Source organism: Heteronotia binoei, chromosome 6 (genome assembly GCF_032191835.1).
Source record: "Heteronotia binoei isolate CCM8104 ecotype False Entrance Well chromosome 6, APGP_CSIRO_Hbin_v1, whole genome shotgun sequence".
NCBI classification, from domain to species: Eukaryota; Metazoa; Chordata; class Lepidosauria; order Squamata; family Gekkonidae; genus Heteronotia; species Heteronotia binoei.
The window spans coordinates 64,791,800-64,819,051 of record NC_083228.1 but is presented as its reverse complement, the minus strand read 5'-3'; the positions used below and the strand labels follow the sequence as shown (position 1 = coordinate 64,819,051).

At 40.4% G+C, this 27,252-nt stretch overlaps 1 protein-coding gene across 44 annotated transcripts in view; it reads left to right on the top strand.

The window, feature by feature from the left end:
• Positions 1-27,252, top strand: part of TCF7L2 (transcription factor 7 like 2) — a 302,775-nt gene that overhangs the window by 118,367 nt on the left and 157,156 nt on the right. For 42 of the 44 annotated variants that reach the window (XR_009555569.1, XR_009555568.1, XR_009555566.1 and 39 more), the window contains exon 4: positions 4,057-4,158. The exons of the other annotated variants lie outside the window; for them this stretch is intronic. Coding sequence is in view for 38 of the 42 variants with exons in the window: in XM_060241624.1 (XP_060097607.1) it covers positions 4,057-4,158 (102 nt within the window). In the remaining 4 variants the exon portion in view is untranslated. The remainder of the gene's footprint in view (positions 1-4,056; positions 4,159-27,252) is intronic. 44 annotated transcript variants of the gene reach the window in all.

Sequence of the window (27,252 nt, the reverse complement as noted above, 5' to 3'; positions counted from 1 at the left end):
CCTTTCAAGGACAACCTCTGCCAGAGCTATGGCTGCCCCAAGGCCATTCCAGCAGGTGCAAGTGGAGGAGTGGGGAATCAAACCCGGTTCTCCCAGATAAGAGTCCATGCACTTAACCACTACACCAAACTGGTGTATATGCAGTCAGGGCTTTTTTTGAGCAGGAACACAAAGGAACACAGTTCCTGCCAGCTTGTTGCCAGGGGTGTGGCCTAATATGCAAATGAATCCCTGCTGGACTTTTTCTACCAAAAAAGCCTTGTGCGCAGTAATTCAGTTTTTAATTTTGTTTTCTCCATTACCGTATTTTTCAGACCATAAGACACACTTCCCCCCTCAAAAAAAGTGTGGGGGGGGAAGTGTGTGCGTCTTATGGAGTGAAGGGACGATAGGACGTACCTTCCTCCGGGGGGGGGGCGATCTGCTGCCTCTGCCTCCGATCCCGGTGCTTCCCCCGCGCTTGCCTGCCTGGCTCCAGCTCTGCTTCCAGAAAGCGCTGGGATCGCTCCACGCTGCCCCCACCGCAAACCCATCGCTTCGCGAGCACAGGCTGCGGAGGGGGCAGCGTGCTTCCTCCGTGCCTGTCTGCCTGGCTCCAGCTCTGACGCTTACATCAAGCGCCAGGCTCGCTCCCTCCGCCCTCCAATCCCGGCGCTTGCTTTAAGCATCAGAGCTGGAGCCAGGCAGACAGACACGGAGGAAGCACCTGCCCCTCCGCAAACCCAGCGCTTTGCGAGCGCCAGCTGCGGAGAGGGTGGCATGCTTCCTCTGTGCCTGTCTGCCTGGCTCCAGCTCTGATGCTTAAAGGAAGCACCGGGATCGGAGGGCGGAGGGAGCAATCCTGGTGCTTGCTGTAAGCATCAGAGCTGGAGCCAGGCAGACAGGCACAGAGGAAGCACGCTGCCTTCTCCACAGCCGGCGCTCGCGAAGCGCTGGGTTTGCGGTGGGGGCAGCGTGGAGTGATCCCAGCACTTGCTGGAAGCAGAGCTGGAGCCAGGCAGGCAGGCGCGGGGGAAGCGCCGGGATTGGAGGCGGAGGCAGCGGATCGCCCCCCAGGAGGAAGGTGCGTCCTATGGTCCGGAGCGTCTTATGGACCGAAAAATACGGTACTTCTATCCAGTTATGCACATTTCAGTGTGTATTTTGACATCACACTGTGAATGGGCAGGACAGAATGCAAGGATGACTTGAGATAACTTTTGCTTTCAGCATTTACATATAATTAGAGCAAGAACATATAGGAACAAGAACATAATCTTGCTGTGTGTGGGATTTATTGTTTGGGGTTTTTTTGCACTAATATGTGCTTTGGTCCAGTAAATCTATATTTTATTGAATGGTGTGAATTCTTTTTATGTTTAAATGATAATATTTAGTTAATCTGAATGACATATTATTGCATAGTATATCTAGCAACAAAGTCCTTAAACTAGCATTGCCACTGATGCTAAGGAACAGAATTTTAGCAGTATCCAGTAACAAAGTCCTTAAACAAGTATTGCCACTGATGCTAAGGAACAGAATTTTAGCAGCTGTCCTTCTCTGGATAGGAATTGAATTACATGGTGAGAAGCAGGACATGATAGATGTCTTTCTGAGGTATACAACATCAGACTGCAAATTTAAATGTTTGGCTGTTCCTCTTTAGGAACATACACTATCAGTACAAATTTAGCATGTTTAAAATAATATAACCTAGCTTCCTCCTGTACTGTTAGAATTGAGAAATGTGGATTTTGTTTTAATGTTCACCCAGTAAATGGTCACTAGCAAAAATTTACAGGGACTTGTTCTGAAAAGTGACTAGGTAAATTCAGCATATACTTTCCCAACAAGACCTGCTTCCTGTGTAAATTCTGAATCCTGTCTACTGACCTCAGTAACAAGAATAAGCCTTGGCTGCTATTGTTAGAGTGAGATGTACACTATTCCTACTTGTGCATCATGAACTGGATTATTTACTGGGTCTCAGTTTCATGCCAGTCCTGGGACTTATGCAAAGTCATTTAAGGCAGGGAGGTTGCTTGGGAGTCACATGGCAGCATGTTCTCAACCATTTTATTGCTTGTGCTGATAGACAGAGGAAATAAATGACTTTGCTATATTAACAGAATTCAACTTGGTTTTACAAGACTGAAAGTTATATCTTTATACCTATAGAAACAGTGGATTTTTTTTTGCCAGTAAAACAATCATGTTTAATTTGCAAGGCAGTCCTGGGACAGAAAAAGAGGATGTGAACCTAAACTGAATTCACTGATTTGAATAGACCTTATGTGCAAGTGCATAGAGACAGATTTTTCTGCATAACAATGACTGCACTTTTCTAGGGTTGCCAAGTCCCCTGTGGGTTCCGGCGGGGGGTATCATAGATACCATATGGTACAATAGGTACCATAGAGTTTTTCCCTCCAAAATCATTAGAGCGTCTGGGAAAGCCATAGAGTTTTCCCGGAAACGTCTAGAGTGGTGCGCGAGCGACGTCGCTGGTGCAATGACAGTCACTCCCGGGGGCTTGGCAGCCCTATGCTTTTCTCATCAGAGCAGTAAACATAGTTAAACCAGTGTCGAGGGTGATAGTGAGCTTGATATAGATGTTCCAATGGTGCATGTGTGTCTTCTGTTGTGATTTATTTTGTTAATGTCTCCATATTTTCAGCCTGCCTTTCTTTCAGGGAGTTCAGAGCAATGGAGTGTGCTTCATAGCTTAGGGCCCACCATATGATTCTTTACATTTTTTAAAAAATATGTTTGTTCCTATAAGAAGTGTGAATGTGACCACAAAGTGTTTTTAGGTACACATATTTGACAAGTACAAGGCTGTTTTATGTTTCACAGCTGAAAATATGGGTTTGCCATCAAGAGCTGCTTGGCAAGCAGATGCAGCCAGTCCTTGTACAACCTCACTGTACATATAGCAAGTCCCAGGTATCTTGAGGTAAAAAATCTTGGAGGCCAGTGTTAGGAAAGACTGATCAAGAGTTCCTGGGGAACTGCGGCCAGGTAGAGTAGGCAATAGGGGGTTAGGTAGATGGGCAATGACCCCTTGGTTTAGGGCACCTTTCTATAGTATAGAAAGCTAATATTCATATTCTGACGCATTTATGAGGGAGCATAATTGATTGCATATACTCTATTACAACTTTGCTGGCAGCAGGGCTTTTTTGTAGCAGGAACTCCTTTGCATATTAGGCCACACATTCCTAATGTAGCCAATCCTCCTGGAGTTTACAGTAGGACCCTGTACTAAGAACCCTGCAAGCTCTTGGAGAATTGGCTACAACTGGGGGTGTGGCCTAATATGCAAAGGAGTTCCTGCTACAAAAAAAGCCCTGGCTGGCAGTATATGTGGAATGGCCCTGATTCTAAGTTGAATTTTAAAATACACTCAGCCATATTTCACCATTATGGCTTATTAGGAGTGATGGCAAAGCTAATATAGATGTGTCAGTTATAAAAAATGTTAGAAGAGATTTCCTGTTAGTCCTTATTATAGGTAGGGCAAATAATCAGGTTTTATCCAGGATTAGTTGTTTTCTTTTGTAATAATATTTGGTATGTGAAGTGAAAAACAAAAGTGATGTGAATGATGATCTGCACTTAAAAAAGCAAACAAGAGCAAAACGTTATACTTCTGTCTTTTCTAGGTCTAATCAGTGTGCAGAAAGTTGTGTTGTCTTTATGGGTTTGCCAAGTCTGTGTTGGAAAATACCTGGAGACTTTGGGGGTGGATCTGGGGGGGGGGGTGATTTCTGCCAGCTGTAGATCAGTTGTAAAAGTGGCAGATCTCCAGGCCCCACTTGGAGGCTGGCAACCTGTTATACTAAATATTATGGAAAAGTTTGGTGCACTGTTTCTATAAAGCACCAGCACAAAGTAAGTACTGCTTGGTTTGTTTATTGAAGTCCTCCTCTCCTTTCACTTTGTTGCATACATTTCAGTTTTCACCTCTTTCCCCATGTTGCCTAATATTTGTTTATTATTTTTAGATTTTTTTATTGTCTTTGTTTTCTGAACTCATTTTTCTTTTTTCCCATTTTTGTTTCCTCCATCCAGTACCTCCAGATGAAATGGCCACTGCTTGATGTTCAGGCAGGGAGCCTACAAAGTAGGCAAGCGCTCAAGGATGCTAGGTCTCCATCTCCAGCACATATTGTTGTAAGTAAACTGAGCAGAAATTCTTTTGTTTGGGGGAGTGTGGGAGAGGGAAATGGCACTAAAAAGGGTTTGCTCATTTCCCCATCTACAGATAAAAAATAAACTATAAGAATGCTCATAGAGATACCATTGTGTTAATTACATTTTTTTTTGTGGGAGTAGCCGCTTTATTCTGCTGAAGTAAAAATGAAATGGAATCTTGTGGCACTAACAAATTTAGGATGATATAAGCTTTTGTGGACTAAAACTGGCTTCGTCAGCTATGTGAACTATATTTACAAATACATAGGGTTGCCAAGTCCAGATTGGGAAATTCCTGCAGGTTTTGGGGTAGAGCCAGGGGAGGGGTTTGGTGGTGAGGAACCTCAATAGAGTATAATGCCTTAGAATCCACCCTCCAAAGCAGCCATTTTCTTCAGGGGAACTAATCTCTGCATTCTAGAGATCAGCTGAAATTCCAGAAAATCTCCAGGTCCCTCCAGGAGCTTGGCAACCATAACATACACTCAGATATATATTTACTTATTTCATGTATTTGAAGAATTGGGCTCTAGTCCACAAAAACATGTGCTTCCATAAAGTTTTGTTGGCCTAAGACTCCACTTAACTTTTTTTAAAAAATGAAATAATGAGAAATGTAAAAGCATAACTTTTGTGGAGCTAGTGGAAATATTTGTAGTGCAGCCTAGACAATTATGATTTTTTTTTTTAAAAAATGGAAAACAAGTTGTTTGCACTATAAAAAAATCATCTTTTTATGCTCTTAGAAATAGTCCCCCCAGTGTTGGGGTGAAAGTAACTATTTGAGACAGAGGATTAATAGGTATGCACTCTGGCATTTATTTGCATGGAAAAAATGAATTTAGTTTCATAGTCATTAGGGAATGTTTTACTGCATAGGATTATTGATGGGATAGACAAATATTAAAGCATATTTGCACTACCAATCTTGTTTGACCTGAGTGTGCTTCAAGTAGTTACCAAGATTGCAGCATAAAACCTACCTATACATAATAACAGTTCCTCCAAAACGTTTAAGTGTCACATTGCTATAAAATTAATTGCTGCACCCCATAGTTGTATATATTATTACCACTTTTAAAATGAATTCATTTAGTCTAAGGGACCTGGCTTTGAGTCATTTTAAGTTAAGCCATTTTTACTACCATTGATTTTAGATAGTGCTTAACTCTGTTTAATTGTAGCTAATGCGATTTAAAAATGTTTAACTTCATTTTGCTTGTCATTTAGCTGAGCTGATGACCTTAGTAACCTGTGCAGTAATTCATTTCTTTTAGTTTATTGGCATTCATGCATTTGACTTTTAGAATTAATGTATTACAAACTAATATTCTCCCACTGTTCCTGGAAAGGCTTCGTGTTTCCATCACATCCTCACGTGCTGTCTCTGAACTCTGGGAGATCATCATTAGTCTGATGATCACTTCAGAACTGGCATTATTGACACCATATACAAATCCAAAGGGAAAAGTAGAACAGTTGGCATGAAACACAGAAATCTCTTTTGGCTGGGGTCTTAATGCAATGACAACTCAACCTTGTTGTCAACTCCCTTAACAAATGGAACACTCAACCCAAAATCTTTTGCTTCCTGTACTACTTCGCCTGGGTGGGAAGATAGAAGGTCAGGTTTGAGATAAGCAGGTGAGAAACAAATGAAGGAGGGCTGAGGGAGGAAGCAGGTGACCACTTCCATAACAGAAATATAGAGGAAGTGGAGATCAGGAGGAGGAAAGTTCACATTTCTTTGCAGCTTCCCTCTCTTTTATGGGCATCTTGCTAATATTTTATAGAAATCTAAGGGAGTTATTAGGGAGCCCAGTGGTGCAAAGCTGCAGTACTGCAGTTCAAGATCTGCGCACGACCTGAGTTCGATCCTGTCAGAAGCTGGGTTCAAGTAGCTGGCTCAAGGTTGACTCAGCCTTCCATCCTTCTGAGGTTGGTAAAATGAGTACCCAGCTTGCTTGGGGGTAAAGTGCAAATGACTGGGGAAGGCAATGGCAAACCACCCCATAAAAGTCTGCCAAGAAAACATCCTGATGTGATGTCACCCTATGGGTTGGTAATGACCCGTTGCTTGCACAGGGGACTACCTTACCTAAGGGAGCCATTGCCAGTTGTATGAATGACCTCCTCACTGCACTGCAAGATTTTTTTTTAAATCATTTCCCAGGAAAGCCTGAAAAAATGTCATTTTACCTCTTACCTGTGGGGCTTTTAAAGGATTGTTTACTATTATTCAATATCAATAGAAATAACTTATAAAATAGGAAAGTTTTTTTTCCTGAAATGAAAGCCCACCTCCAAAAAAGGAATCCTAAGTTCTGTTTGTAATATGATATTTAGATTGCTAAAGATACTTATAATGTCGTTAATGAAAAGACAGTGGAAACCATTTGAATGAAACAAAAGTCAAATTAATATAAATACATCTAAAAGCTCTACAAACCACTAAGCTTCTGAAACTGTTTTATCCTTTTCAAAGTGTTGTGTTATATTGGAGCTACTGTTGCTTTTTATTAGTTTGATAATGACGGAAATATAAAGTGTAAATTTAAAGTGTTTACTGTGGAAGATGGAGCAAGATATATTATGGGGGTTTGTTGCTGCTTTGTTTCATTAAACTTCTATACTAATGGTGCCACAAGATAAAATGGCGAGACCATAGGCTACAGTCTGCCAGGGATTAGTCAGTTAGGCTATAATGAGCTTTTCCAGTATATGGCAAGATTTTATTTTTAATTGTTTACTTGGAACAAATTGAATATGGGACACTGAAATAAGTAAACACCACCTCTACCAGAATATCCATACCTGCGTTATTCTCCATCTTGAATGTAGTTATATAGTGACCTTATGAAAAATGTCAGTATTGACAAGGAACTTCTTACCTCTTTCAATTAATTTAGGATTGGACAGAAATCTGATAGATGGGTCTGTGAAACATGTGCTTTCCTACTAAATTTTCTATCACTTATAAAGCTGACATTGAGGGATTTTATTCATTTGTTACTCAGCTAAATTTCTCCTATAAAGAAAAAGTAAATTTTGCTACATGTTTGGAAAGCACCCAATTTCTTGAAATATTTCATCATTTTTTGAATCTGGTTACCTGGATTTTTTTTTTTAAGTTGGAATATGTTGGGCTATGGAAAAATGTTGATTTGAAGCTTTCACAAGAAGCTTGTAGCTCTGATTTTCTCATCTCATGGCATATGTTCTCTGTGTGTGTATTCACTGTGAACTGGGTTATGTCTGGCTCAGATACATGTAGAATCATGCTGACTCACACGGTAGTGTCATATCTTTGTGCCTTTGCCACTTACGTCCAATTATGAGAGCATAGATTAATAAGGAGTAGACAGCAGTTAACTGCATGTATCAAAAATAGTACATACCACCTGATTTTAAATACTTTTACTAGGAAGTAAACATCAGTAAATTTGCTGAGACCCATTTTCTAGAAAGGAAAGTTCAGGACTGTAGGCATGATCATGATGGATTTTAAAAAATCAATATAAGTGCTAAGAAATACACACTTGCTATTTCTGAACAAAATATAAATATTAGCATTAGGCTGAATTTTGCCTTGATCTGAATGGCCCAGGTCTTGTCAAATTTTGGAACCTTAACAGGGTCAGACCTGGTTATTACTTTGAAGGGAGACCTCCAAGGAAGTCCAGGGTCTCTACACAGAGGCAGGCAATGACAAATCTGCTCTTAATGTCTTGCCTTGAAAACCCTAGGGGTCACCATAAGGCAGCTGTGACTCAATAGCACTTTTCACCACCAAGCTGAATTCCACTGATGAACTTTTCCTTAGAAAGAGGCGCATTGTTCCATTTGTGGAAAACTTTTCACAGTGTGTGGGAGTTGTAGGCTTTGATTCCACTTTCTTTTTTATTATTTCATCATAAAGAGGTAGTGTTTTTATTTGTAGACTATATATTTAAAAGTGAAGAGATCAGAAATTTTCAATACCTTGTGAATTTTGTGATAACACACTGAGATAATTGAGAAAATGTCACATTTATCACATGGAAGTTGTAAATTAAATGGGGGTTATTCTGTTTGACATATAATGTATGTAATGTATGTAAAATGCATTAGATCTAAAGTTTTAGGTCATCTGCTCTTATATACGGGCCCATGTGTGAGTACAATACCTATTTTAATATTTGCAGTGTTTTCTCTGTGCCTTTATTTGTTAAACTGTAGCTTGTCTTATGAGTAAATATTCTGAGTGAAGATATTCGGCCAACATCACAGATTTAAAAGAGTTCAGACCGTTCCCAGGATACACTTCTGTATTTTTGCTATACAAAGACTTACATTTAAGTTTCTTTGTTCCCAGCAAAATGATGTGTTGCCAAAAATAGCACTGTTTTGGTATCATACACATCTTACAAAACGGTAGAACTCTTCAGAAATTCTTCTGATTCTTTTCTCCTGTAGGCAAAGCTTTTGAAGTCAATGTAAATTTTACCTTGCGGTGGGTTTGTAGTGTACTACTTGCCCTGACATTCTGTTATGTAATAAGCAGTCATAAACTAGGCCGCATCCCTAGAAACAAAACAGTGTTGTAGCAACCAAAAATTATATTATATTTTTAGTTCAAGAAGAGAAAATAGTGTTTTTAAAATGCAAAAGAGCAAAAGTAACTGATGACAAAGGGATCTATAACCTCACTTATGAGTTTTCAGTGTGTATTGTTGCACAGTTTTCAAAACTATGAACTGAATGTGACCATCAGATCAATGTGATACGGTACTCTGAAGCTAGCCAGCCCAAGGCTGGCAACTGGTAGGAGACTTACCCAGCAAGATGGGAGAGGCTTGCTGATGATGTTGCAGTGTTCCTGGCACAATGGTGATATCACTGCCAGTGTGATCTGGAAGGGATATCATCATATTGCTGTTGATGCTCTAGCATTTTCTCAAAACTGTGGTTTAAACAGAGTTTTGGGTGAATTTTGTTCCACACGATGGTGTCATTTCTGGGTTGTGTTGGAAGTGACACAATGTTGTTGGGTAATGCTGACCTCTCCCCATTTGCCAGACATTTTTTCCTTGCTGTCCAGTTGGCTCTTGGTGGGAAGCACTGGCGAGATCAGGAGTCTGTCTCCAAAGTGGGAGAATTGACCTCCCTGAGGTCCTATTGAATTCAGAGAAGGGTAATATAAAAATCTAAATTATAAATAAATAAATACATTTAAATCAACATGTGATTAGAAGTTTGCTTACAATTTCTTTCATATTTTCTTAAGGCATATGATTCTGTGTTTGAATGCTATAGTTGCCTTTGCATTTAATGCCATGGCCATACTTTCAAATGTACACTTTCAAATAACAGATCTTTATAGTTATGTGTACTGATTTGATGTTGTACTTTACCTGAAGTCTGTGGGGTTTTTTTGAGGGGGAGGTGGGGTTAGAAGATTTGGCCACATGATCTCTACTGGAATTTCCTCTGCCTTTGAAAGCTAAGGAAATTACAAACACCATATTCATGATTTTACGTTGTACTTTACCAGCCTTTGTGAAAAGGGTGCAGCAAAATTGTACATTCCCCTCTTAGAATCATAGAATTATAGAGTTGGAAGGGACCTCCAGGGTCATCTAGTCCAACGTCCTGCACAATGCAGGAAACTCACAAACACCTCCCCCTAAATTCACAGGATCTTCATTGCTGACAAATGGCCATCTAGCCTCTGTTTAAAAATCTCCAAGGAAGGAGAGCCCACCACCTCCCGAGGAAGCCTGTTCTTCTAAGGAATCGCTCTGTCTGGAAGTTCTTCCTAATGTTGAGCTGGAAACTCTTTTTGATTTAATTTCAACCCACTGCTTCTGGTCCTATCTTCTGGGGCCACAGAAAATAATTCCACACCATCCTCTATATGACAGCCCTTCAAGTACTTGAAAATGGTGATCATATCACCTCTCAGCCGCTTCCTTTCCAGGCTAAACATCCCCAGCTCCTTCAGCCTTTCCTCATAGGACTTGGTCTCCAGACCCCTCACCATCTTCGTCGCCCTCCTCTGGATCTGTTTCAGCTTGTCTATATCTTTCTTAAAATGTGATGCCCAAAACTGAACACAATACTCCAGGTGAGTTCTTACCAGAGCAGAGTAAAGCGATACCATCACATCACGTGATCTGGACACTGTACTTCTGTTGATACAGCCCAAAATTGCATTTGCTTTTTTAGCCACCACATCACACTGATGACTCATGTTCAGCACATTATCCACTAAGACCCCTAGATCCTCTTTGCACATACTATTGCTAAGACAAGTCTCCCCTATCCTATAACCATGCATTGGATTTTTCCCGCCTAAATGCAGAACTTTACATTTATCCCTGTTAAAATTCATTTTATTGATTTTAGCCCAATTTTCCAGCCTGTCAGGGTCATCCTGTATCCTGTTTCTGTCTTCTACTGTATTTGCAACCCCTCCCAATTTAGTATCATCAGCAAATTTAATAAGCATTCCCTCTATTCCTTCATCCAAATCATTTATAAATATGTTGAACAAAAAAGGCCCCAGGACAGATCTTTGAGGCACTCCACTTGTCACTCCTCTCCAAGAAGATGAAGAACCATTCATAAGCACTCTTTGTGTGTGATCTGTCAACCAGTTACAGATCCATCTAACGGTAATAGGATCCAAACCACATTTTAGCAACTTGTCCACAAGGATAATATGTGGAACCTTATCAAAAGCCTTACTGAAATAAAGATAAATGATGTCTGCAGCATTCCCCTGATCCAGCAAGGTCTTCTGACATGACTTGTTGTTGAGAAATCCATGCTGGCTCTTAGTAATCACATCTATTCTTTCTAAATGTTCCAGGACCGACTGTTTGATTATTTGTTCTAAAACTTTTCTTGTACTAGTGTTTTATGTTGTAACCCACCCTGAGCCTGCTTTGGCAGGAAGGATAGAAATCTCAATAACAATAAATAAAATAATTATCTGAGTGTGGAATCACTTCCCCCCACACACTAATTCTTTGCTGTGTCTGTGAAGGGAGACTCTGAGAATGATCACATTAAAATTGCTTCTAATGGGTAGAGAATCTTTTTGTAAAAGAATAGGATGCATGTAGCACCTGAAACTGGATTGAGCAGCTCCAAGTTGGTTGGAAGGCCCAGGTGTCCTGATCTCATCAGATCTCAGAAGCTAAACAGGGTTGGTGCTGGTTAGTACTTGGATGGGAGACCACCAAGGAAGTCTGGGGTCATTTATGCAGAGGCAGGCAATGGTGAACCTTCTTTGAATGTGTCTTGCCTTGAAAGACTTGTGGTTGTGACTTGATGGCAACACAAAGGCGAGCTACTCAGTAACAAGAACATTAATCCAAAACAACTGTGCACTTTAAAATAAAAATGAAATATAAACATAAAATCAAACGTAAACTTAAATCAAAATATATTGTGACAGGCATTATATTATAATGTACATTATATTTCATTATATTATAATGTATGCTACAATTCTGTATGTTATACAGATTGTCTTCTTCAAAGGATGTAAGGAAGGAATGTAGTATTTCCAAGTCACACTATTAGTAACAGCCCCTTAAATGTTCAATTTTAGTATTGTGTGTGTGTGTGTGTATTCACTATACAGATGTTTCTTTCTTTGACGTGAATGCTAGCTTTTTCCAAACACACTTCCCAAATGCTTTTTCAGAGAACAGATCTGATTAGATTTTGTTCCAAGTAGACACTCTGTAAACCAACCAACAAAAATTACATACCTTTTTTCAAATTCGGAGTCAAGTAGCACGTTTAAGACCAACATGCATACATTTATTCAGTTTACATTCTGAATAAAACTTTGTTGGTCTTAATGGTGCTGCTTGACTCCTACTTTGTTCTACTGCTTCAGACCAACATGGCTGCCCACCTGGATCTTTTTTCATACTGTCATCAAGAACTCATATTTATAAAATGCACAGAATTACCCATTATAATTATAGCTGGGACATCGTCCTCTGGACTGGATCATGCTGGAAAGCTGCGTCGTCCAACCTCCCTGCACAACCCCATTTAAAAAGGGACCATTAGCTGTTCTTGATGACAGTTCACAATACCATTTGAAACAAATTTAAAAGAACAGTCATAACAAAAATTACTTCCAGATTATTTCTAAACCAGTGTGTCAAACAAAACATGAAAGATGAAAAGACTGGTTCAGCCGTGCAGGTGCTAGGGTTTTAAGTCCACTTTGCTTCTATCTGCAGTAAATGCTTCTGGACATCTACAGTACTAAAACCTTTATTCTCATATTGATAAATTATAAAGAATATCAGGGAATCAGCATTATGATTATGAGAAATAAAATGGTCAGTAAGGGGAGCTTCTCTATTGGCTGATCTAATACATGATAAGTGTTCCAGGATCCTTGATTTGATAGGTCTAATATCACACCCAATGTATAATTTTTGACATGGACATAAAAATGCCATACGCAAATCTCCTGCTGTTATATTATTGAATGAATTTAATCTGATTTCTATTCCTCTGTTTGAATCATAATACTCTCTAAGGGCTAAGTCACATGTGTGTAAATCAGTTCTAATAAGCATATCAGATATATTCTTGGGTCTCTTAAAACCAGCTCTAGGAGGTAGTTCACAGCCTGGGATATCACTCACAATATGTCAGTGCTTTTTCAATAGCTTTTTTGAAATTGGCATGACTAAATGAGAATAATCCAAATAGCATGTAATATGGCTACTATACAATGCACTCTCAAACAGTTCCTTTCTATCTATACTATCAACTCTCCTTTTAGCTCTACTCAAAATTTGTATAGATTAACATTTCTCTGAACTGTTGAGTAAGAGTTCAGCTGGTATTAACATAATCTTTGAAAAATGTACTGTTTCTTTTAATTCTCAGGTATTGACTGTAAGGAAGGCTATTTTTTAAATGTGGAGGATGGCATGATGAATAATTCAAATATGTATTTTTACCAACTGATTTTTTGTAATTATAAACTGCCAACTGATTTTCAAGGAAAAGTAGTAGTAATAGTACATTTAAAGTAATAGTAACTAATTGCTGAATGCTGCTCATAGATGGATCAGAGTGAAGGGGGGTGTAGTATGTAGTATTATCAAGGAAGACAATAGTGTCTAAAAGAAGTAATAGAGTATCCTGATTGAGAGAAAACTTGATACTAGAATGGATGGAATTAATCCAGTTTAAAAACTTCTGTAGACTATCTTCCTTATGCCAGACTACAAAAATGCCATCTATAAAGTACTTATAAGTAAGGATCTCACTAAAACAGAGATTCTGAGAAGGACTGCAAATAAATTCTGACTCTAGTTTTGCCATGAATAAACATGCAATACTTGGAGCAAATGACCTACCCATTGCTACTCTGTCTACAAGTAGAATTGATCTTTAAACCTGAAAAAACAGATTCTCAAGAATAATAACTATGAGGTCCATAAGAAAATATGTGGGTGGTTCCAAATGAGATCTAGAGTCTTAATAAATTTGTGCTGCCAATCTAGCATCTTCAGAGGGGATGTTACTGTATAAAGAAATCTAAGGAAACCAATAATGAATCCTGAGGTAAGTTAAAACTCTACTTTTGAAACAAAATCTGACATGTCTCTAATATAACTAGGAATTTCCAGCATGAAAGGCTTTAAGGAGTCAACAAATTGAGAAAGAGGCATTAGCAAGGAACCTGATTCTGAAGCTATTGGCCGACCAGGACGGGAAAACCCTTTGTTATGCACTTCAGGAAGTATGTAGAAAATGGGAACTCTGGAATGGGGATTAAATAAAAAGCTATATCTGCATCAGAAATATAGCCCATCTCTCTCCCTTCATTTAAAGTAATAGTAACTAATTGCTGAATGTTCATAGATGGATCAGAGTGAAGGGGGGTGTAGTATGTAGTATCAGCTACAATAAACTGCAGTATCCAATAATACCACCACTCCACTTTTATCAGCACATTTTATTACAATATTAGGATCATCAGACAGTGATTTTAACACTAAACAGTCAGAACAAGATAGGTTATCCATATCTAGGAGTGACAGTGTGTTCCAAAGTACCAATTTCTTGAAGTAACAATCTTTCAGATACAGAAATATTAGGGTCATTTGCAAACTGTTTCTCTCTCCCCCCCCTCCCCCCTCTCTCTCTGTTTTTGTGTGTGTGAGAGAGAGAGTACACAAGAAGTGCAGCTGCTTGGGATGAGAAAATGAAGACTGTATTCAGGGGAACTGAACTGCTGTATTTTTACTTCTTTCTTTAGGGAACGTGAAAGTCTCCTTGCTCCACCCCCAAAAGTCCCCACATATTTTCTGAGTTAGGCTTGGCAACCCAACTTTGAAAGCCAAGGAAATTACAGGTATCACACTCGAGCTGAATAGAATGATGCTCCTGACTATGTTTACCAATACCATTTCCAGTTTTAGAAATACCTAGCAGCTTTCTCTCCTGTTGGGCTGTCCTGTCCTGCCATGGGTGGTTTTACCACTTTTTAAATTTTTGTATTTAAAAGGGGTGGGAGATTGGCAGGAAATGCTTGCTAATGGGGACAGGCTCAGTGGTAGAAAACTGTTTTGCAAAGGGTTTAGATCTAACTTGCACTGGGATGAGCCTTTTGATTTGAGTGAAACCTTGCTATCATCATTAGTAATGTCTCATTTTTCTCTGAATAAAGATGCACAAGCTCATTTGTGTGTTTAAAAAACTTGTTGCCTGATTATTTTGTGCATATTTGTTCTGTCAATCAGTTTGCATAGAAAGCTATTCTTTGGCCTTATATCTGTTTACAGGAGAATATTTTGGAATGCTATTTTTTTTTAAGCACAAAGATTTTGGTTGTTCTTTTCTCTTTGGGCTCCTTCCTCAAAAGTTTATTGTTTAACGGCTGCTGCTCAACTGTACTCAGTTTCACGCTGTATGTGTATATGTGTCAATTCTTAATTCCTCCAAAATTCTTCAAAGCTACCATATCAGTACACAGAATGTATGTTGAAATCTGATAGAATCCCGTGGCACTACAAAGGGAAGGGTTTGTGCATGTTTCATTTCATTCCTCACAACTAAGAGTGCTGAATAATATAAGACCAGAGGATTGAGTATTACCATGTATTGCAAAAGGGCAAATTCTGGTATAGAGACCTCTGGAATAGTATTATATTCCTCTGTATGGATATTGGATGTGATAACAATAATTGCTTCATGCTATTCACAAAGAAACTGTTTTACTAACTGGTTTTGCTCAAACTAATCCTTGTGTATTATAAACCACATACATTATTTAAGAATCTCTTGTTGAGGGTGAAAGAGGAGAGCACAAAAGTAGGCTTGAAACTCAACATCAAAAAAACTAAGATCATGGCATCCGGCCCCATCACACCTTGGCTAATAGAAAGGGAAGACATGGAAGTAGTGACAGAGTTCACATTCCTGGGATCCAAGATCACTGCAGATGGTGACTGTAGCCATGAAATTAAAAGACATTTGCTCCTTGGGAGGACAGCTATGGCGAACCTAGGCAGTATAATAAAAAGTAGAGACATCATCCTGCCAACAAAACTCCGTATAGTCAAAGCGATGGTATTCTCAGTAGTAATGTAGGGCTGTGAGAGCTGGACCATAAGGAAGACCGAGTGCAGAAGCATAGATGCTTTTGAGCTGTGGTGCTGGAGAAGAATCTTGAGAGTCCTTTGGACTGCAAGAAGATCAAATCAGTCAGTCCTAAGGGAAATCAACCCAGACTGTTCCCTGGAAGGTCAGATGGTGAAGCTCAAATACTTTGGCCATCAAATGAGAAGGAAGCAGTCACTGGAGAAGATCCTGATGCTGGGAAAGACAGAAGGCAAAAGAAGAAGGGGATGGTAAAAGATGAGATGGCTGAACAGCGTTACTGATGTAACAAACATGAATTTGAGCAGTTTCGGAGGATGGTGGAAGACAGGAGGGCCTGGCGTGACTTTGTCTAAAGAGGGTCACAAAGAGTCGGACTCGACTGTGCGACTGAACAACAACAACAGTTAAATTTACAATAATGTCCCTTGAATATGCAAATTGAGGACATGTGCAGTGGTCAAGGGCAGGGAGAATGTAAAACAAAGTATATGTGAGTCTTAAAACATTCTTATTTTTCAGTAAGTGTCTGCATGAGTAGAAAGGAAAAAACCATCTTGCTGTTGGGGCCATTTGTGTGGCATGGCTGTTTTCTGAGGAGAAGAAATTGCTGTTTTTTTGTGGCACTTCACAATGTAAAAGTTTATTTCAGTCTATATTGGCACATCATTTCCTTGGTGAAATATTGAACATTTGAAGAGTCTGCATGAAGCTAAGTGTGCAGAATGACAGAAATGAGAGAATTGTAGTTCCCCAGAACAGTATCCCAAACAGCAAACTATTTCTAGAATGGAAAATATTTGTTTTCTAACAAGCGGCATCAACAACTGCTTTAATAGCAAACATTCATGGGTAAAGGTCTGCTTTATACTATTAATTTCCCTGAGTAATTGTTTTCAGGTATGCACATGTCCACAATATGCATTTGCAGCACTACCCCAACTATGGCAGTAATTACGCAACACTGTATAATCCACATACCTTTTGTTCTTCTGCAGAATTGGACTGGTCAAATGAACTGACACATGAACTGTAACAAAGAAACTGAGTTGAAAGTATGCCCAGAGCTTCTTCAAAACATTTGGTGTCTGCAGTATGAAAGTGAAGAGCTGGCCAAAATGTTTTACCACTAATGCTGCGTTCTCTGTATAAAAGCAAACAAACAAGTAAATAGACTTCAGAGCCCTTTAAAGGAAATATATTAAAGGACAAAATATATTTATTTACTTTTTGATTGTGTTTTACTTTGTTCCTTAGATGGGGACATCATGCGTCCCATAAAAATGAAATGTGATATTTTATGGAGAGTTTTGGGACCTGTTGAGGGAGAGAGAGCGCAGAAGGGAGAGAGGCAGAAACTAGAGTTGCCAAGTCCCCTGCGTCCTCTGGAGGGGGACTTACACATATGGTGCAATGACATTACCCAGAAGTGACATTGTGCCGGCGATGTTGCATATGGCTGCTCTAGGTGTTTCTGGGACACTCTAGTGTCCCAGTTTGAAAACTTGCCTGGTTCATGATCCACTCCAAAACTACCATGTTTTTTGCAGTGGTTTGTTCAGTTCATGGCCATCTCTGCAGTCACGCTGCCTCGGCATGCCTCTATGAGTTGAAGAGAAGGCAGATTGCCTTCCCTTCTTTCTTGGAGGCATGCTATCACTGTGGCACAACTTGGGGAGGGAGGCGGAGGCATTTAAAATCCCCTCTTCTCTCCCCAGGGTCTGGGCAGCATGCTTTTACAAGTGAAAGCACTCCTGGAAGCATGCTGGCATGGCTAGGGGAGGGAAGGTAGGCGTTTAAAATACTTCCCTTCATGAACCCTACAAACGCAAACTAGTTCAGGAAATGGAACAATTCATGGGGGTTCATGAAGTGTGGTTCATGAGACCCCCATTAACCACAAACCTCCATGAACATACATTTTCCTGGTTTATGCCCATCCCTATTTTTCAGAGAAGGTAGTGTACTGTGAGTGTGTAACTGGCCCACATTCAGCCAGAAAGCTTCCATGGCATACTGGGGATTCAAACCTGGGTCTCCCAGATCCTAATCCAACACTTTAACCACTATATTATGTTGGCTCTTTATTATCACTAGGAATTTTGTGAAACTTTACATATATATTATTGATTTGTAGATCAGGATGGAAGGATAAAACCACAAGTATTAAATTCTGTTGAAACAGAGTGGAGAACTATATCCATGACATATCTTGCACAGTTTTCTAAGTGTGATAAATTAATGTGTCAAAAGTTTCCACTGCCTTCCATTTCCTCCCTTAAATGTAAAGGAAGTATATGCCATATCTCCTTTATATTTTTGTAAGTCTTGTTCCTGTAAAAATAAGTTCCACATAAAGCCTTCAGTTTTTTAAACAAAACTTTTAAGTCACACTTTATTATTTATTAAATTAAATTTATGGATCGCCCAATCCCTGCTACTGCAGGGCTCTGGGTGTTGTACATCCTTTCATTAAAAACATCAAATCCATAAAATAAACACAAAACAGACTAGTACAATAAATCTAAGAAAGTCAGTTAGTGAAAATTTCTTTCAGTTTTCTATTCCAGACTGTGGCCACCTTGTAGGTGGTGCAGGGGGAAAGGAACAGAGCAGCCTGGAGAGAAAGAGAGGGTGCCAGCCAGAATGGAAACTGTTGCTGACCTCTCTGTCTTACAGGCCCTGCAGAATTCCATAAGATCCTGCAGGGTCCTTTTGGTATTTGGCAGAGAGTTCCACCAGGTTGGGGCCAGGACCAAAAAGGCCCTGGTCAAGGACAGGTATCACCAGCAAATTGCTGTTGCACATCAGTGGCTATTAGCCACAGTGTATGTGTGTATATAACATTTTTTGCCACTGTGTGACACAGAGGGTTGGACTTGATGGGCCGTTGGCCTGATCCAACATGGCTTCTCTTATGTTCTTATTTAACACCCCTGCCATATTCCTTCCTCCCCCATCTGCCACAACAGTCCACAGTACAACAGAACTGCATAGTTCCAATAACATCAATGGTCTAATGGTCTCTCCTCCTTTCACATAGCTGATGAGTTTTTTCTGCTTTCACTAAGCAGTAAGGTTGTCAGGTCTGTGTTGGAAAATACCTGAGGACTTTGGGGGTGGATCCGGTAGTGGGAGGGGTTGGGGGAGGAGCCTCAGTGGTACAATGCTATAGAGTCAACCCTTCAAAGCAGCTTTTTTTCTCCTGGGGAAGCTGATCTCTGCCAGCTGGAGATCAGTTGTAAAAGTGGGAGATCTCCAGACCGAACCTGGAGGTTGACAACCCTCATTTGGTCTCATGTATGGTTGGGACTTTATCTGGGACATCCCCTAATCCTGAGTTCACCACTCATTCCAAAGAATTCTTTTTAAGATGAGAAGTCAAATGTTTATTTTCTGTGGTATAGTCTCAGTGTGGTATGTAGTTCTATGGCGTTGTAAAGAGCTCACACACTTCAAAAATTATCAATATTATATACCATTGAATAAGGAGTTTAAACAGTAGGTTCAAGACATCCTTGGTTATTAAGAACACTAGGTGGGAAATGATTACAGTAGCTTAATAACCAACAACATACAGTTTTAGATTAAGAGGCCATTACATGAGCTGATAAAATCTACAGCTAGAACTTTTAGATCATTTGTTAGTTGTTACATAGTAGAGTAAGGCAGCTGGCTTTTTAAAGAAAACATAAAGTCATTGCATCTATCTCTTGCAGGTTGTCAAGTATTTTGTAGTGAATAGGCACTGGTATGTAAAGTCCAGTGAAAAGACAAACCAAGTACAGCTGTTGGAATGTGTGTTTCCTACCATCTGTTGAGAGTTCACATCTTCGATCATATTACACTGTTGTTGAGTGTAATTGCATTGCCTTAGAAGGTATGGCCTTGAGCATTCCAGAACCTTGGCAGTTTGGTAATCTTCATTCATAGCCTAAGAGTGAAAGTCACTTATAGAAACAACTTGAATGAGACAGTGTGCACAAACTTTTCAGTAGTCTTCAGTTACTATGTGAGAATTTTGCAAAGTTTTATTCAGAATGTAAGCTTTCATATGCATGCATACGGCTGCCCACTTGGATCTATGCTAGAATTTGTCTAGTTATGTTTTGAACAGATGATAAATATACTGTTTATTTTTAAAATATGGTTGCTGAAAATCCATTTAAATATTCATTTAAACTTCTTGGCTTTAAGTCAGTATAATATGATAGTCTCTGATTAAAACTAGTCTGAATGCAACCTTTGGAGCTGTGGCAAAGTATAACTTAGTGGTAAGATTGTACAGAAAGAACTGCAGGTGGGTTTAAGGCAAAACTTTATGCTACTTGACCTCTTTGACCAAAGGTGTTCTAATAAGTAGGTAGTAGAGAATTAAAACAGTGTTTCAGGGCACCCATGTTCCTCCACAAAAGCTTCTCCTTCGTCTGAAAGGAAGAAGCCAATATATTTCCTTATTTTTATGCATGTGAATTACTTTGTTAGAACTAATATATCCATGTCTACTGAGGTTTTCTGGAGTACATAAGGAATTCTAGACTGGACACTGGTTGTTGAATTTTGAATAATTTCCTTTTGTAAGTATACTCTAAATGTGTCATAGAAAGAAGAACTCTCACATATGGTTAAGAAGCTTAATTTGTATGTCCTATGACGATGTAACTTAAACATTTTAGCATCCATCCAGACACGCCTTTTAAAATGTAGTTACAGATCATGAGATTTCTTCACTGTTGTTTTCTGCTGCAATTAAAGGGTGCCCTTTTGGGGTTTTAAAATTCTGCAGATAAACCAGGAATGTTTCCATTAATGGACTTAATATGCAAGCTCAGTACTTGCAAAAGTACTTGCAAAAAGGGGAATTAACAAAGATTCTCAAAATAGTGCGGGATACTAGGAAATCCTGGACCGTGAATTTAGTGATGGTGGTGGGGAAAAACCTCAACGGAGGCCCTTGTTTTTGTGAAATGGTTAGTGAATATTATTAATATGTTTCACAGGATTTTCATTATAGTTTTCATTAAAATATTTGATGTTGTATTTGCAGTATCTGAATTTATTAGTAAATAGAATGTTGCATTGGCCCAGATTAAAGATTTGTGGTTTTGAGGCTGTTCATGTGAGGCTTCCCAATATTGCCTAATCAATGTGGGTGAGTTGTCTAGGTTGCCTTACAGATGTATACTAAAGTTAATGCTGCGTATGAGCTGAAATCACTGAAGAGCTTGGCATTAAGTATTAAAGGATGTTGATCCATGGACTGTACATTGAATGGACACAGATGGGCAGATGTAGCTTTAATGTAAACAGGACAAGATGAATTACTGTTTTGCAAGATAAAGGTATAGCGATCTTATCTGTGTATTTTAGAGATTTAAATCTACACACAATATTTAGCCTTGCAGTTTAGGTACAGTGGACAAACTGCTTGGCCTCCATACTTAAGGGTATCTGGAAGTGTGTTTTGTGTTTAGGCATTCTCTGTATGTATTTCATTTTTTAAAGCACTCTTTAGGCTAGTTCCTTTGGGTAATGTTAAGAAGATCCAGTTTACATATGAACCACTTAGTTATGGCACTATGTCAAATTCCCATAAGAAATTAATCAGTCTGCATGATAGTTTCAGAGGGTAGCTATGTTGGTCTGCAGTAGAACAGCGAGAGTCAAGTTCAGTGGCACCTTAGACACCAAGAAGATTTTGGGGATATAAACTTTCAATAGTCAAAGCTTCCTTTATCAGAGACAATATTGTATCTGATGAAAGGACCTTTGACTCGCAAAAACTTATACACCCCAATTTTTGTTGTTCTTTAAGAGTCTACTGGACTCAGACTAGCTTGACCATATATGATGCTCTCTAGGGAGGCCCTAGCAATTCTTAAATTGCCAATTGCTGTCTTTTATGGAGTTGAAACAAGCTGAGCAGTTTGGGTTTTGGACTTTTACTGCAGTTCAGTAGATCATGGTACTTTACTGGGGGCAAGTAAGCAGGCCACCCAGAAGGCAGGAACTAGATTTCAATCCTAAAACTGCTAGCAGCAGCAATAGCTAGTTTGTAGTTGCTTATTGGTGCCTGGGTGTTCCCTGTAAAGTCAGAAATCTTGATACATTTGTAGGCTTTAGATAATTGAACTTTCAACTTTAGTACAGTGGTAGTAAAGCCTGTTAAGCAAGTCTTCCATTTATGGTAACAAGATTGATATATTTAAATAGATTTTTGCCTTCCGTATTTAGAATATTAATATGTGAGTAGGCATTTCAAACTTCCAAGTTTTTTTCTTGATCCAACAAGAAGTGTGTTCATTCATTTTGAATTCATTCAATTCCACAGGGCATGTAGGGCAGAGATGTTCCACCAGACTTTTCACAGAGGCTTTTGACAGAGGGCAGTGTTAGTTAGTTGCCTATCTTCTTGTCAACGACCCCCCCTTGAAAGTGTTCCTCCCACCCACACCATATGCCCCAACAGTCTGAGTAAAATGAACATAATTAGCAAAACGCCATTGGGGGTTGGAATTTTTACTGTTATTGTTTTACTGTATTAACTTAAATATTGTTTTATTTTATGTATTTTCATCTGATGTACATTGCTCAGAGCCCAGCCTTGGCCAGGATGGGGTGATTAATTAAATCTAAATAAATGAATAAATGACGATCATGTGGCAAACGTGTGGAAAAGTGCTCCATATTTTTTGCTGATTTACAACCTCTGTCTTTCTGCCTCCAAATGCTTAGAAGTGGCATGATCAGTCAAGTGTTAATTGAGCCAGGGCTTACAACAACCTGGAAAGTGTAATATGTAAGCACCTTTCATTTTAAATAGCCCTGTGTAACATGTAGCACTTCTCGTTTTAAATAGTCATGTGATGAAGAAATCTGTCAAAAACTGACAATGTGAAGATACAGGTGGTAGGTAAATTTTTCTGCAATAAGTAGTGGATTTGTTAAAATAGACTAGTGTGTGTGCATGTGTTCTCGCGTGTGTGTGCATGTGAGAGAGAGAGAGAGAGAGAGAGAGTGTAAAGGAGTGAGAAGTATTGTTATATGTAATAGAAGACAAAATGTAGGATCCAGCAATGTTTGTATTAAAACTTGAGTATCAAGTATTCCACCTTATTATGCTACCTAGCATATGGTTGTGAAAGTTAAGCCTTTCTTAACAGAATTGATCCTGAATGTCTTGTCAATAAAAACTTGCATTGAACATACCCTTCATAAAACCTGCAAAATGTTGCTACATGTGTATTGTGTATTGTACATCACTGCTGAGAGAGAGTGAGACCTCCATGTAGAAAATGACAGGGGTTGATATAAACCAGCAGGACTACTTTTCTACCATTATTCAACAGTAAGCCCTTTCACAATGCCATATGCTATGCATTCCATCACAGCAGTGTAGGGTGTGATATAGTTCAAGCACATTCTGCAAACAGGAAATTCTGGTGACCACTGTGTGTGCTTTTTCATGTAGATAAAGCATTGGAAATGTATTAGAAAAAAATATGGTCCAGTCTTGGCAAAGGCAGGGAGGAAACGGGGAGCTGCAGTAAAAGAAATTTCAGTTCTGAATTACCAATCCCATGTGAAAATGCCAAGAGAAAATGAAATAACTGTTGAACAGTGAGCAACAGGTGAAAAATGCTGCTTCACTTTGTGAGTTCTGTCATTGCTGCATTTCAGTGCAGCTTTCCATTGCCATTATATAGTAAAATGTGTGGGTGGCTTTATGTTGTTGATTTTTTTAAAAAAAGTTTTCTCTACATGCTCCTTTGATTTTGGTTCCAAAAATTGCACAAGGCTTATTTTTAAATGTTTGTGTGCTATTAAAAAAAATTAAAGTGTGGACACTTTTTTCCATCTTGGCAAAGGTCTACAAACACTGGTATTAAAAATGTGTTACTTTTCTTGGCAGCCTTTTGGAAGAAGGAGCTGCAACACCAACCTAGTAGGCAATAATCCAAGAAGGAAAGAGGATGGAATGGGTGGGGGAGAGAATTTGAATCATAAGCAGACATTGTAGCTTTAATAAAATAAATGATGTGGAACCTTTTGAGCTGTAGGCAGACTACATTGGTGCAAGTCAGGCTTTACCATTGGTAGTGAAAACTGACAGGCTGAGAACTGGGACATAAACAAAAATGTCAGTCCCTGGGAGTCTTGTTCACCAGACAATGTCTCAATTGTTTTCTTGATTTTTTACAGGCAGCAGGGGATATTGGTAGATTAACTGTTTACTATCCATACAGGCTTTCGTGGTGTTTGCAAAAAAAGTGTCAGAAAACAGTGTTTTTGGTTTTGGATACCATTAAATATGTCAGTGAGAGATAAGGAAAGGTCGCACACATTTGTCTAGCATTCAAGTTGAATGTCCCTTGTGTTCAAAGTTTATCTTTTTTTTTAGATAGCCCTTTTAACTCAAGTGGGCTATCCTTTTTTAAAAGACAGAAGGTAAAGAGTGTGATGTTCTGGGTAGGAGCAATTTTTATATATGTTCATTGACAATATAGTTTCAAGCCAGTAGGAGGTTCACTCTTTAATTTAGAAGGCAGTAGTGCTGAGAGAGTTTTGAAATGGGATTATGTTTGAGAAGTGGAATGCTGCTTCCTAGTGTTTTTGCCACTTAACTATTGTATTTCAAAAATACACAGCCTCTGAAGGACAGGGTAACCTAACTACTTTGTTTTTTTCCCCATTGCTTGCATTTTATTCATTACAAAAACAAACAAAGTCTGTGGCATTTCAGATGGAGGGACAGATGCTTAATTTACTGGATAGTTGTGTATCCTTTTTCAGTTTCTTCTCATTTTTTCAATTTAGTGCAGGGGCTGGGAATCTTTTTTTCTGCCAAGGGCTATTTGCATATTTATAACGTCATTTGCGGGCCATACAAAATTATCAGCTTAAAAAGCAGTACTCCGTCGAGGGAGAACAATTCAGGCTGGCAAAATTAATGCAAATAATTGTTTTTCTATTTGAAGTCATGTGGGGAGAGCCTAATTCAACACCCCCCCCCCAACCCACTACCCTAGGCAAATGCCAAGGTCCAGGCATATTAGACCACGAGGGCCGCGGCCGGGAAACGCCGGGCGCGGGCGGAGGGCCGCGGCGGGAAAGTGCTGGGTGCAGCGGAGTGGAGTCGGAGTGTGGAGCGCCGAGGTCGGTGAGCAGGCGGCGCCGAGGTCTGAGAGCAGGCGGCGGAGCGTGCCGGGAGTTCAAGACGGGGCGAGGTGCCGGCAGGACGACGGCCCTTCCCCCCCCCCTTCTCCCACTACGAAGACCGGAGGCCTGTGGACTGGAGTGGTGGGGAGTGGAATGAGTGGACGCCGACGAGAGGCTAGAGGTAGTGGCGACGGCGTGAGAGAACTGTGGGACAGGGCGAGGTACCAAGGCAGCGGGTCTGCCGGTGGGACGACGGCCCTGGCTTCTTCCCCTCTCTTCCTTCCCCCCCCTCCTCCCATTGTTAGAACTGAAGGTCTCCGGGCCTTCTGGATGGCGTGTTGCGCGCTACCTTCATGTGAGATCAACGCCTAAGACTCAGACCAAGATACCCGCACCTACAGACATTATTGCACTTTAAATTAAGATCATTTGCACTCCACTGTCACCAGCACTTTAAAACACCTGGACTTAAAACCAGCAGCACTTTAGCCAAATAAGGACTTTTAAGACCATTTGCACTTTATTGTCCCCAGCACTTTATTTGGTACAACTGTTCCCTCCTACCCATTGGATCCTATCTCCCAAATTATTAAGATTGGTGTAATTTATTGGTTATTTAAACTGTTAAGACTGGATTAATTATTGGTTATTTAAATTGTTTTATTGACTAGCTAATTTAATGGAACTATCTATGGCAAATTAATTGGATAGGGGATAATGATTGAAGAGTTTTAATTAAGAAGCCAATTGGAAATATAATTTATTATTGTTAGCTAGTGGATTGGATGGGTTACGTGGGGGGTAAATTAAATAACTATTAGATTAAGTAATTATTAGATTAAGTAACTATCAGATTAAGTAACTATTAGAATATTAGTGGGTAATTTATTTATTGATAGGCCAATTGGAGGTGGGAGGGTTGAGAGGAGACACAGTCAGTGGAGGAGCTGGTGGCACCAGTGAGAGATGATTGGTCTGGGGATTCCGGTACTCCTGGGGAGGGGAAGGTATGACGGTGGGAACAGGCAGAAATGGAAGGGAAGGAGATCGAGACGAGATAGTGCTCGACCACCTTCCAGCCTGCGTCCCATCCCGATGGTGACAGGTAGGGGGGCAAGGCGAGATTACTCGCCTCCGTCACTGGTGTTATGTAATGCCAGGTCCATTAATAATAAGACCTCTATCCTTCGGGAATTCCTGCTCGAACAGGACACGGACCTGGCATGCGTGACCGAGACCTGGGTCCGCGATGGGGAGACCGTAGCTCTCTCCCAGATCGCGCCCCCGGGATACTCGGTCTTTCACCAGTCGCGGACTAGCGGGCGGGGGGGAGGGGTGGCCCTGTTCATTCGAGAGGTTTACTCCTTCCGGGCCCTCCCGGCTCCGGAGATCAAGGGCATTGAATGTGCCGGCCTGGCGTGGGATGTTGGGGAGGGGTTGGCGATCTGGCTGGTGTACCGACCGCCTAACGCACCGGCCAGCGCCTTACTATCACTGATGGAGGCCGCAACAGGATGGGCATTGAGGCACCCGAGACTTTTGATTCTGGGTGACTTCAATGTCCATGCCGATGACGTGACCTCCAATCAGGCGATGGACCTAGTGTCTTCCATGGCGACACTAGGACTCTCCCAAGTAGTTACGACACCCACTCACCAGGCCGGTCACATGTTAGACTTGATCTTCGCGTCGGGAGTTCTAGTGGACGATCTTGCTTCTATAGCGGTGCCATGGTCGGATCACTATGCCCTCAAGGCTCGTGTGGACGTCCCACCCCAACCCCGTTTGGGCGGCGAGCTTATTTTAGCTCGCCCGCGGAACCTGATGGACCCGGAATGGTTCCTGACGGCTCTGCGGGATCCCTGCCCCCCTGGCGATTCCCTCGATGACCTGGTGGAGTCCTGGAATAATAGGCTCACCGGAGCCATCGATGAGATCGCGCCTAGGCGTCCTCTGCGCCCTCGTGCAAGGCCGACACCCTGGTATAACCAGGGGCTGCGTCGGCTGAAACGGGGACTCAGACGACTAGAGAGGCAATGGCGGCGTACTCGAGACGAAGCGACTCGAACATCTTATAGAGAGGTTATGAAGTCCTATGAGATGGCAGTCAAGGCCGCAAAGAAAACTTACTTTGCGGCGGAGATTGCGTCCGCAATTTCGCGCCTGGCACAACTGTTCAATACAATCCGGACCCTTACAACGCTGCCACAGGGCAGACCAAATTTTAATGAATTGGAAATTGGCTGTGAGGCTTTTGCGGATTTTTTTGCGGATAAAATC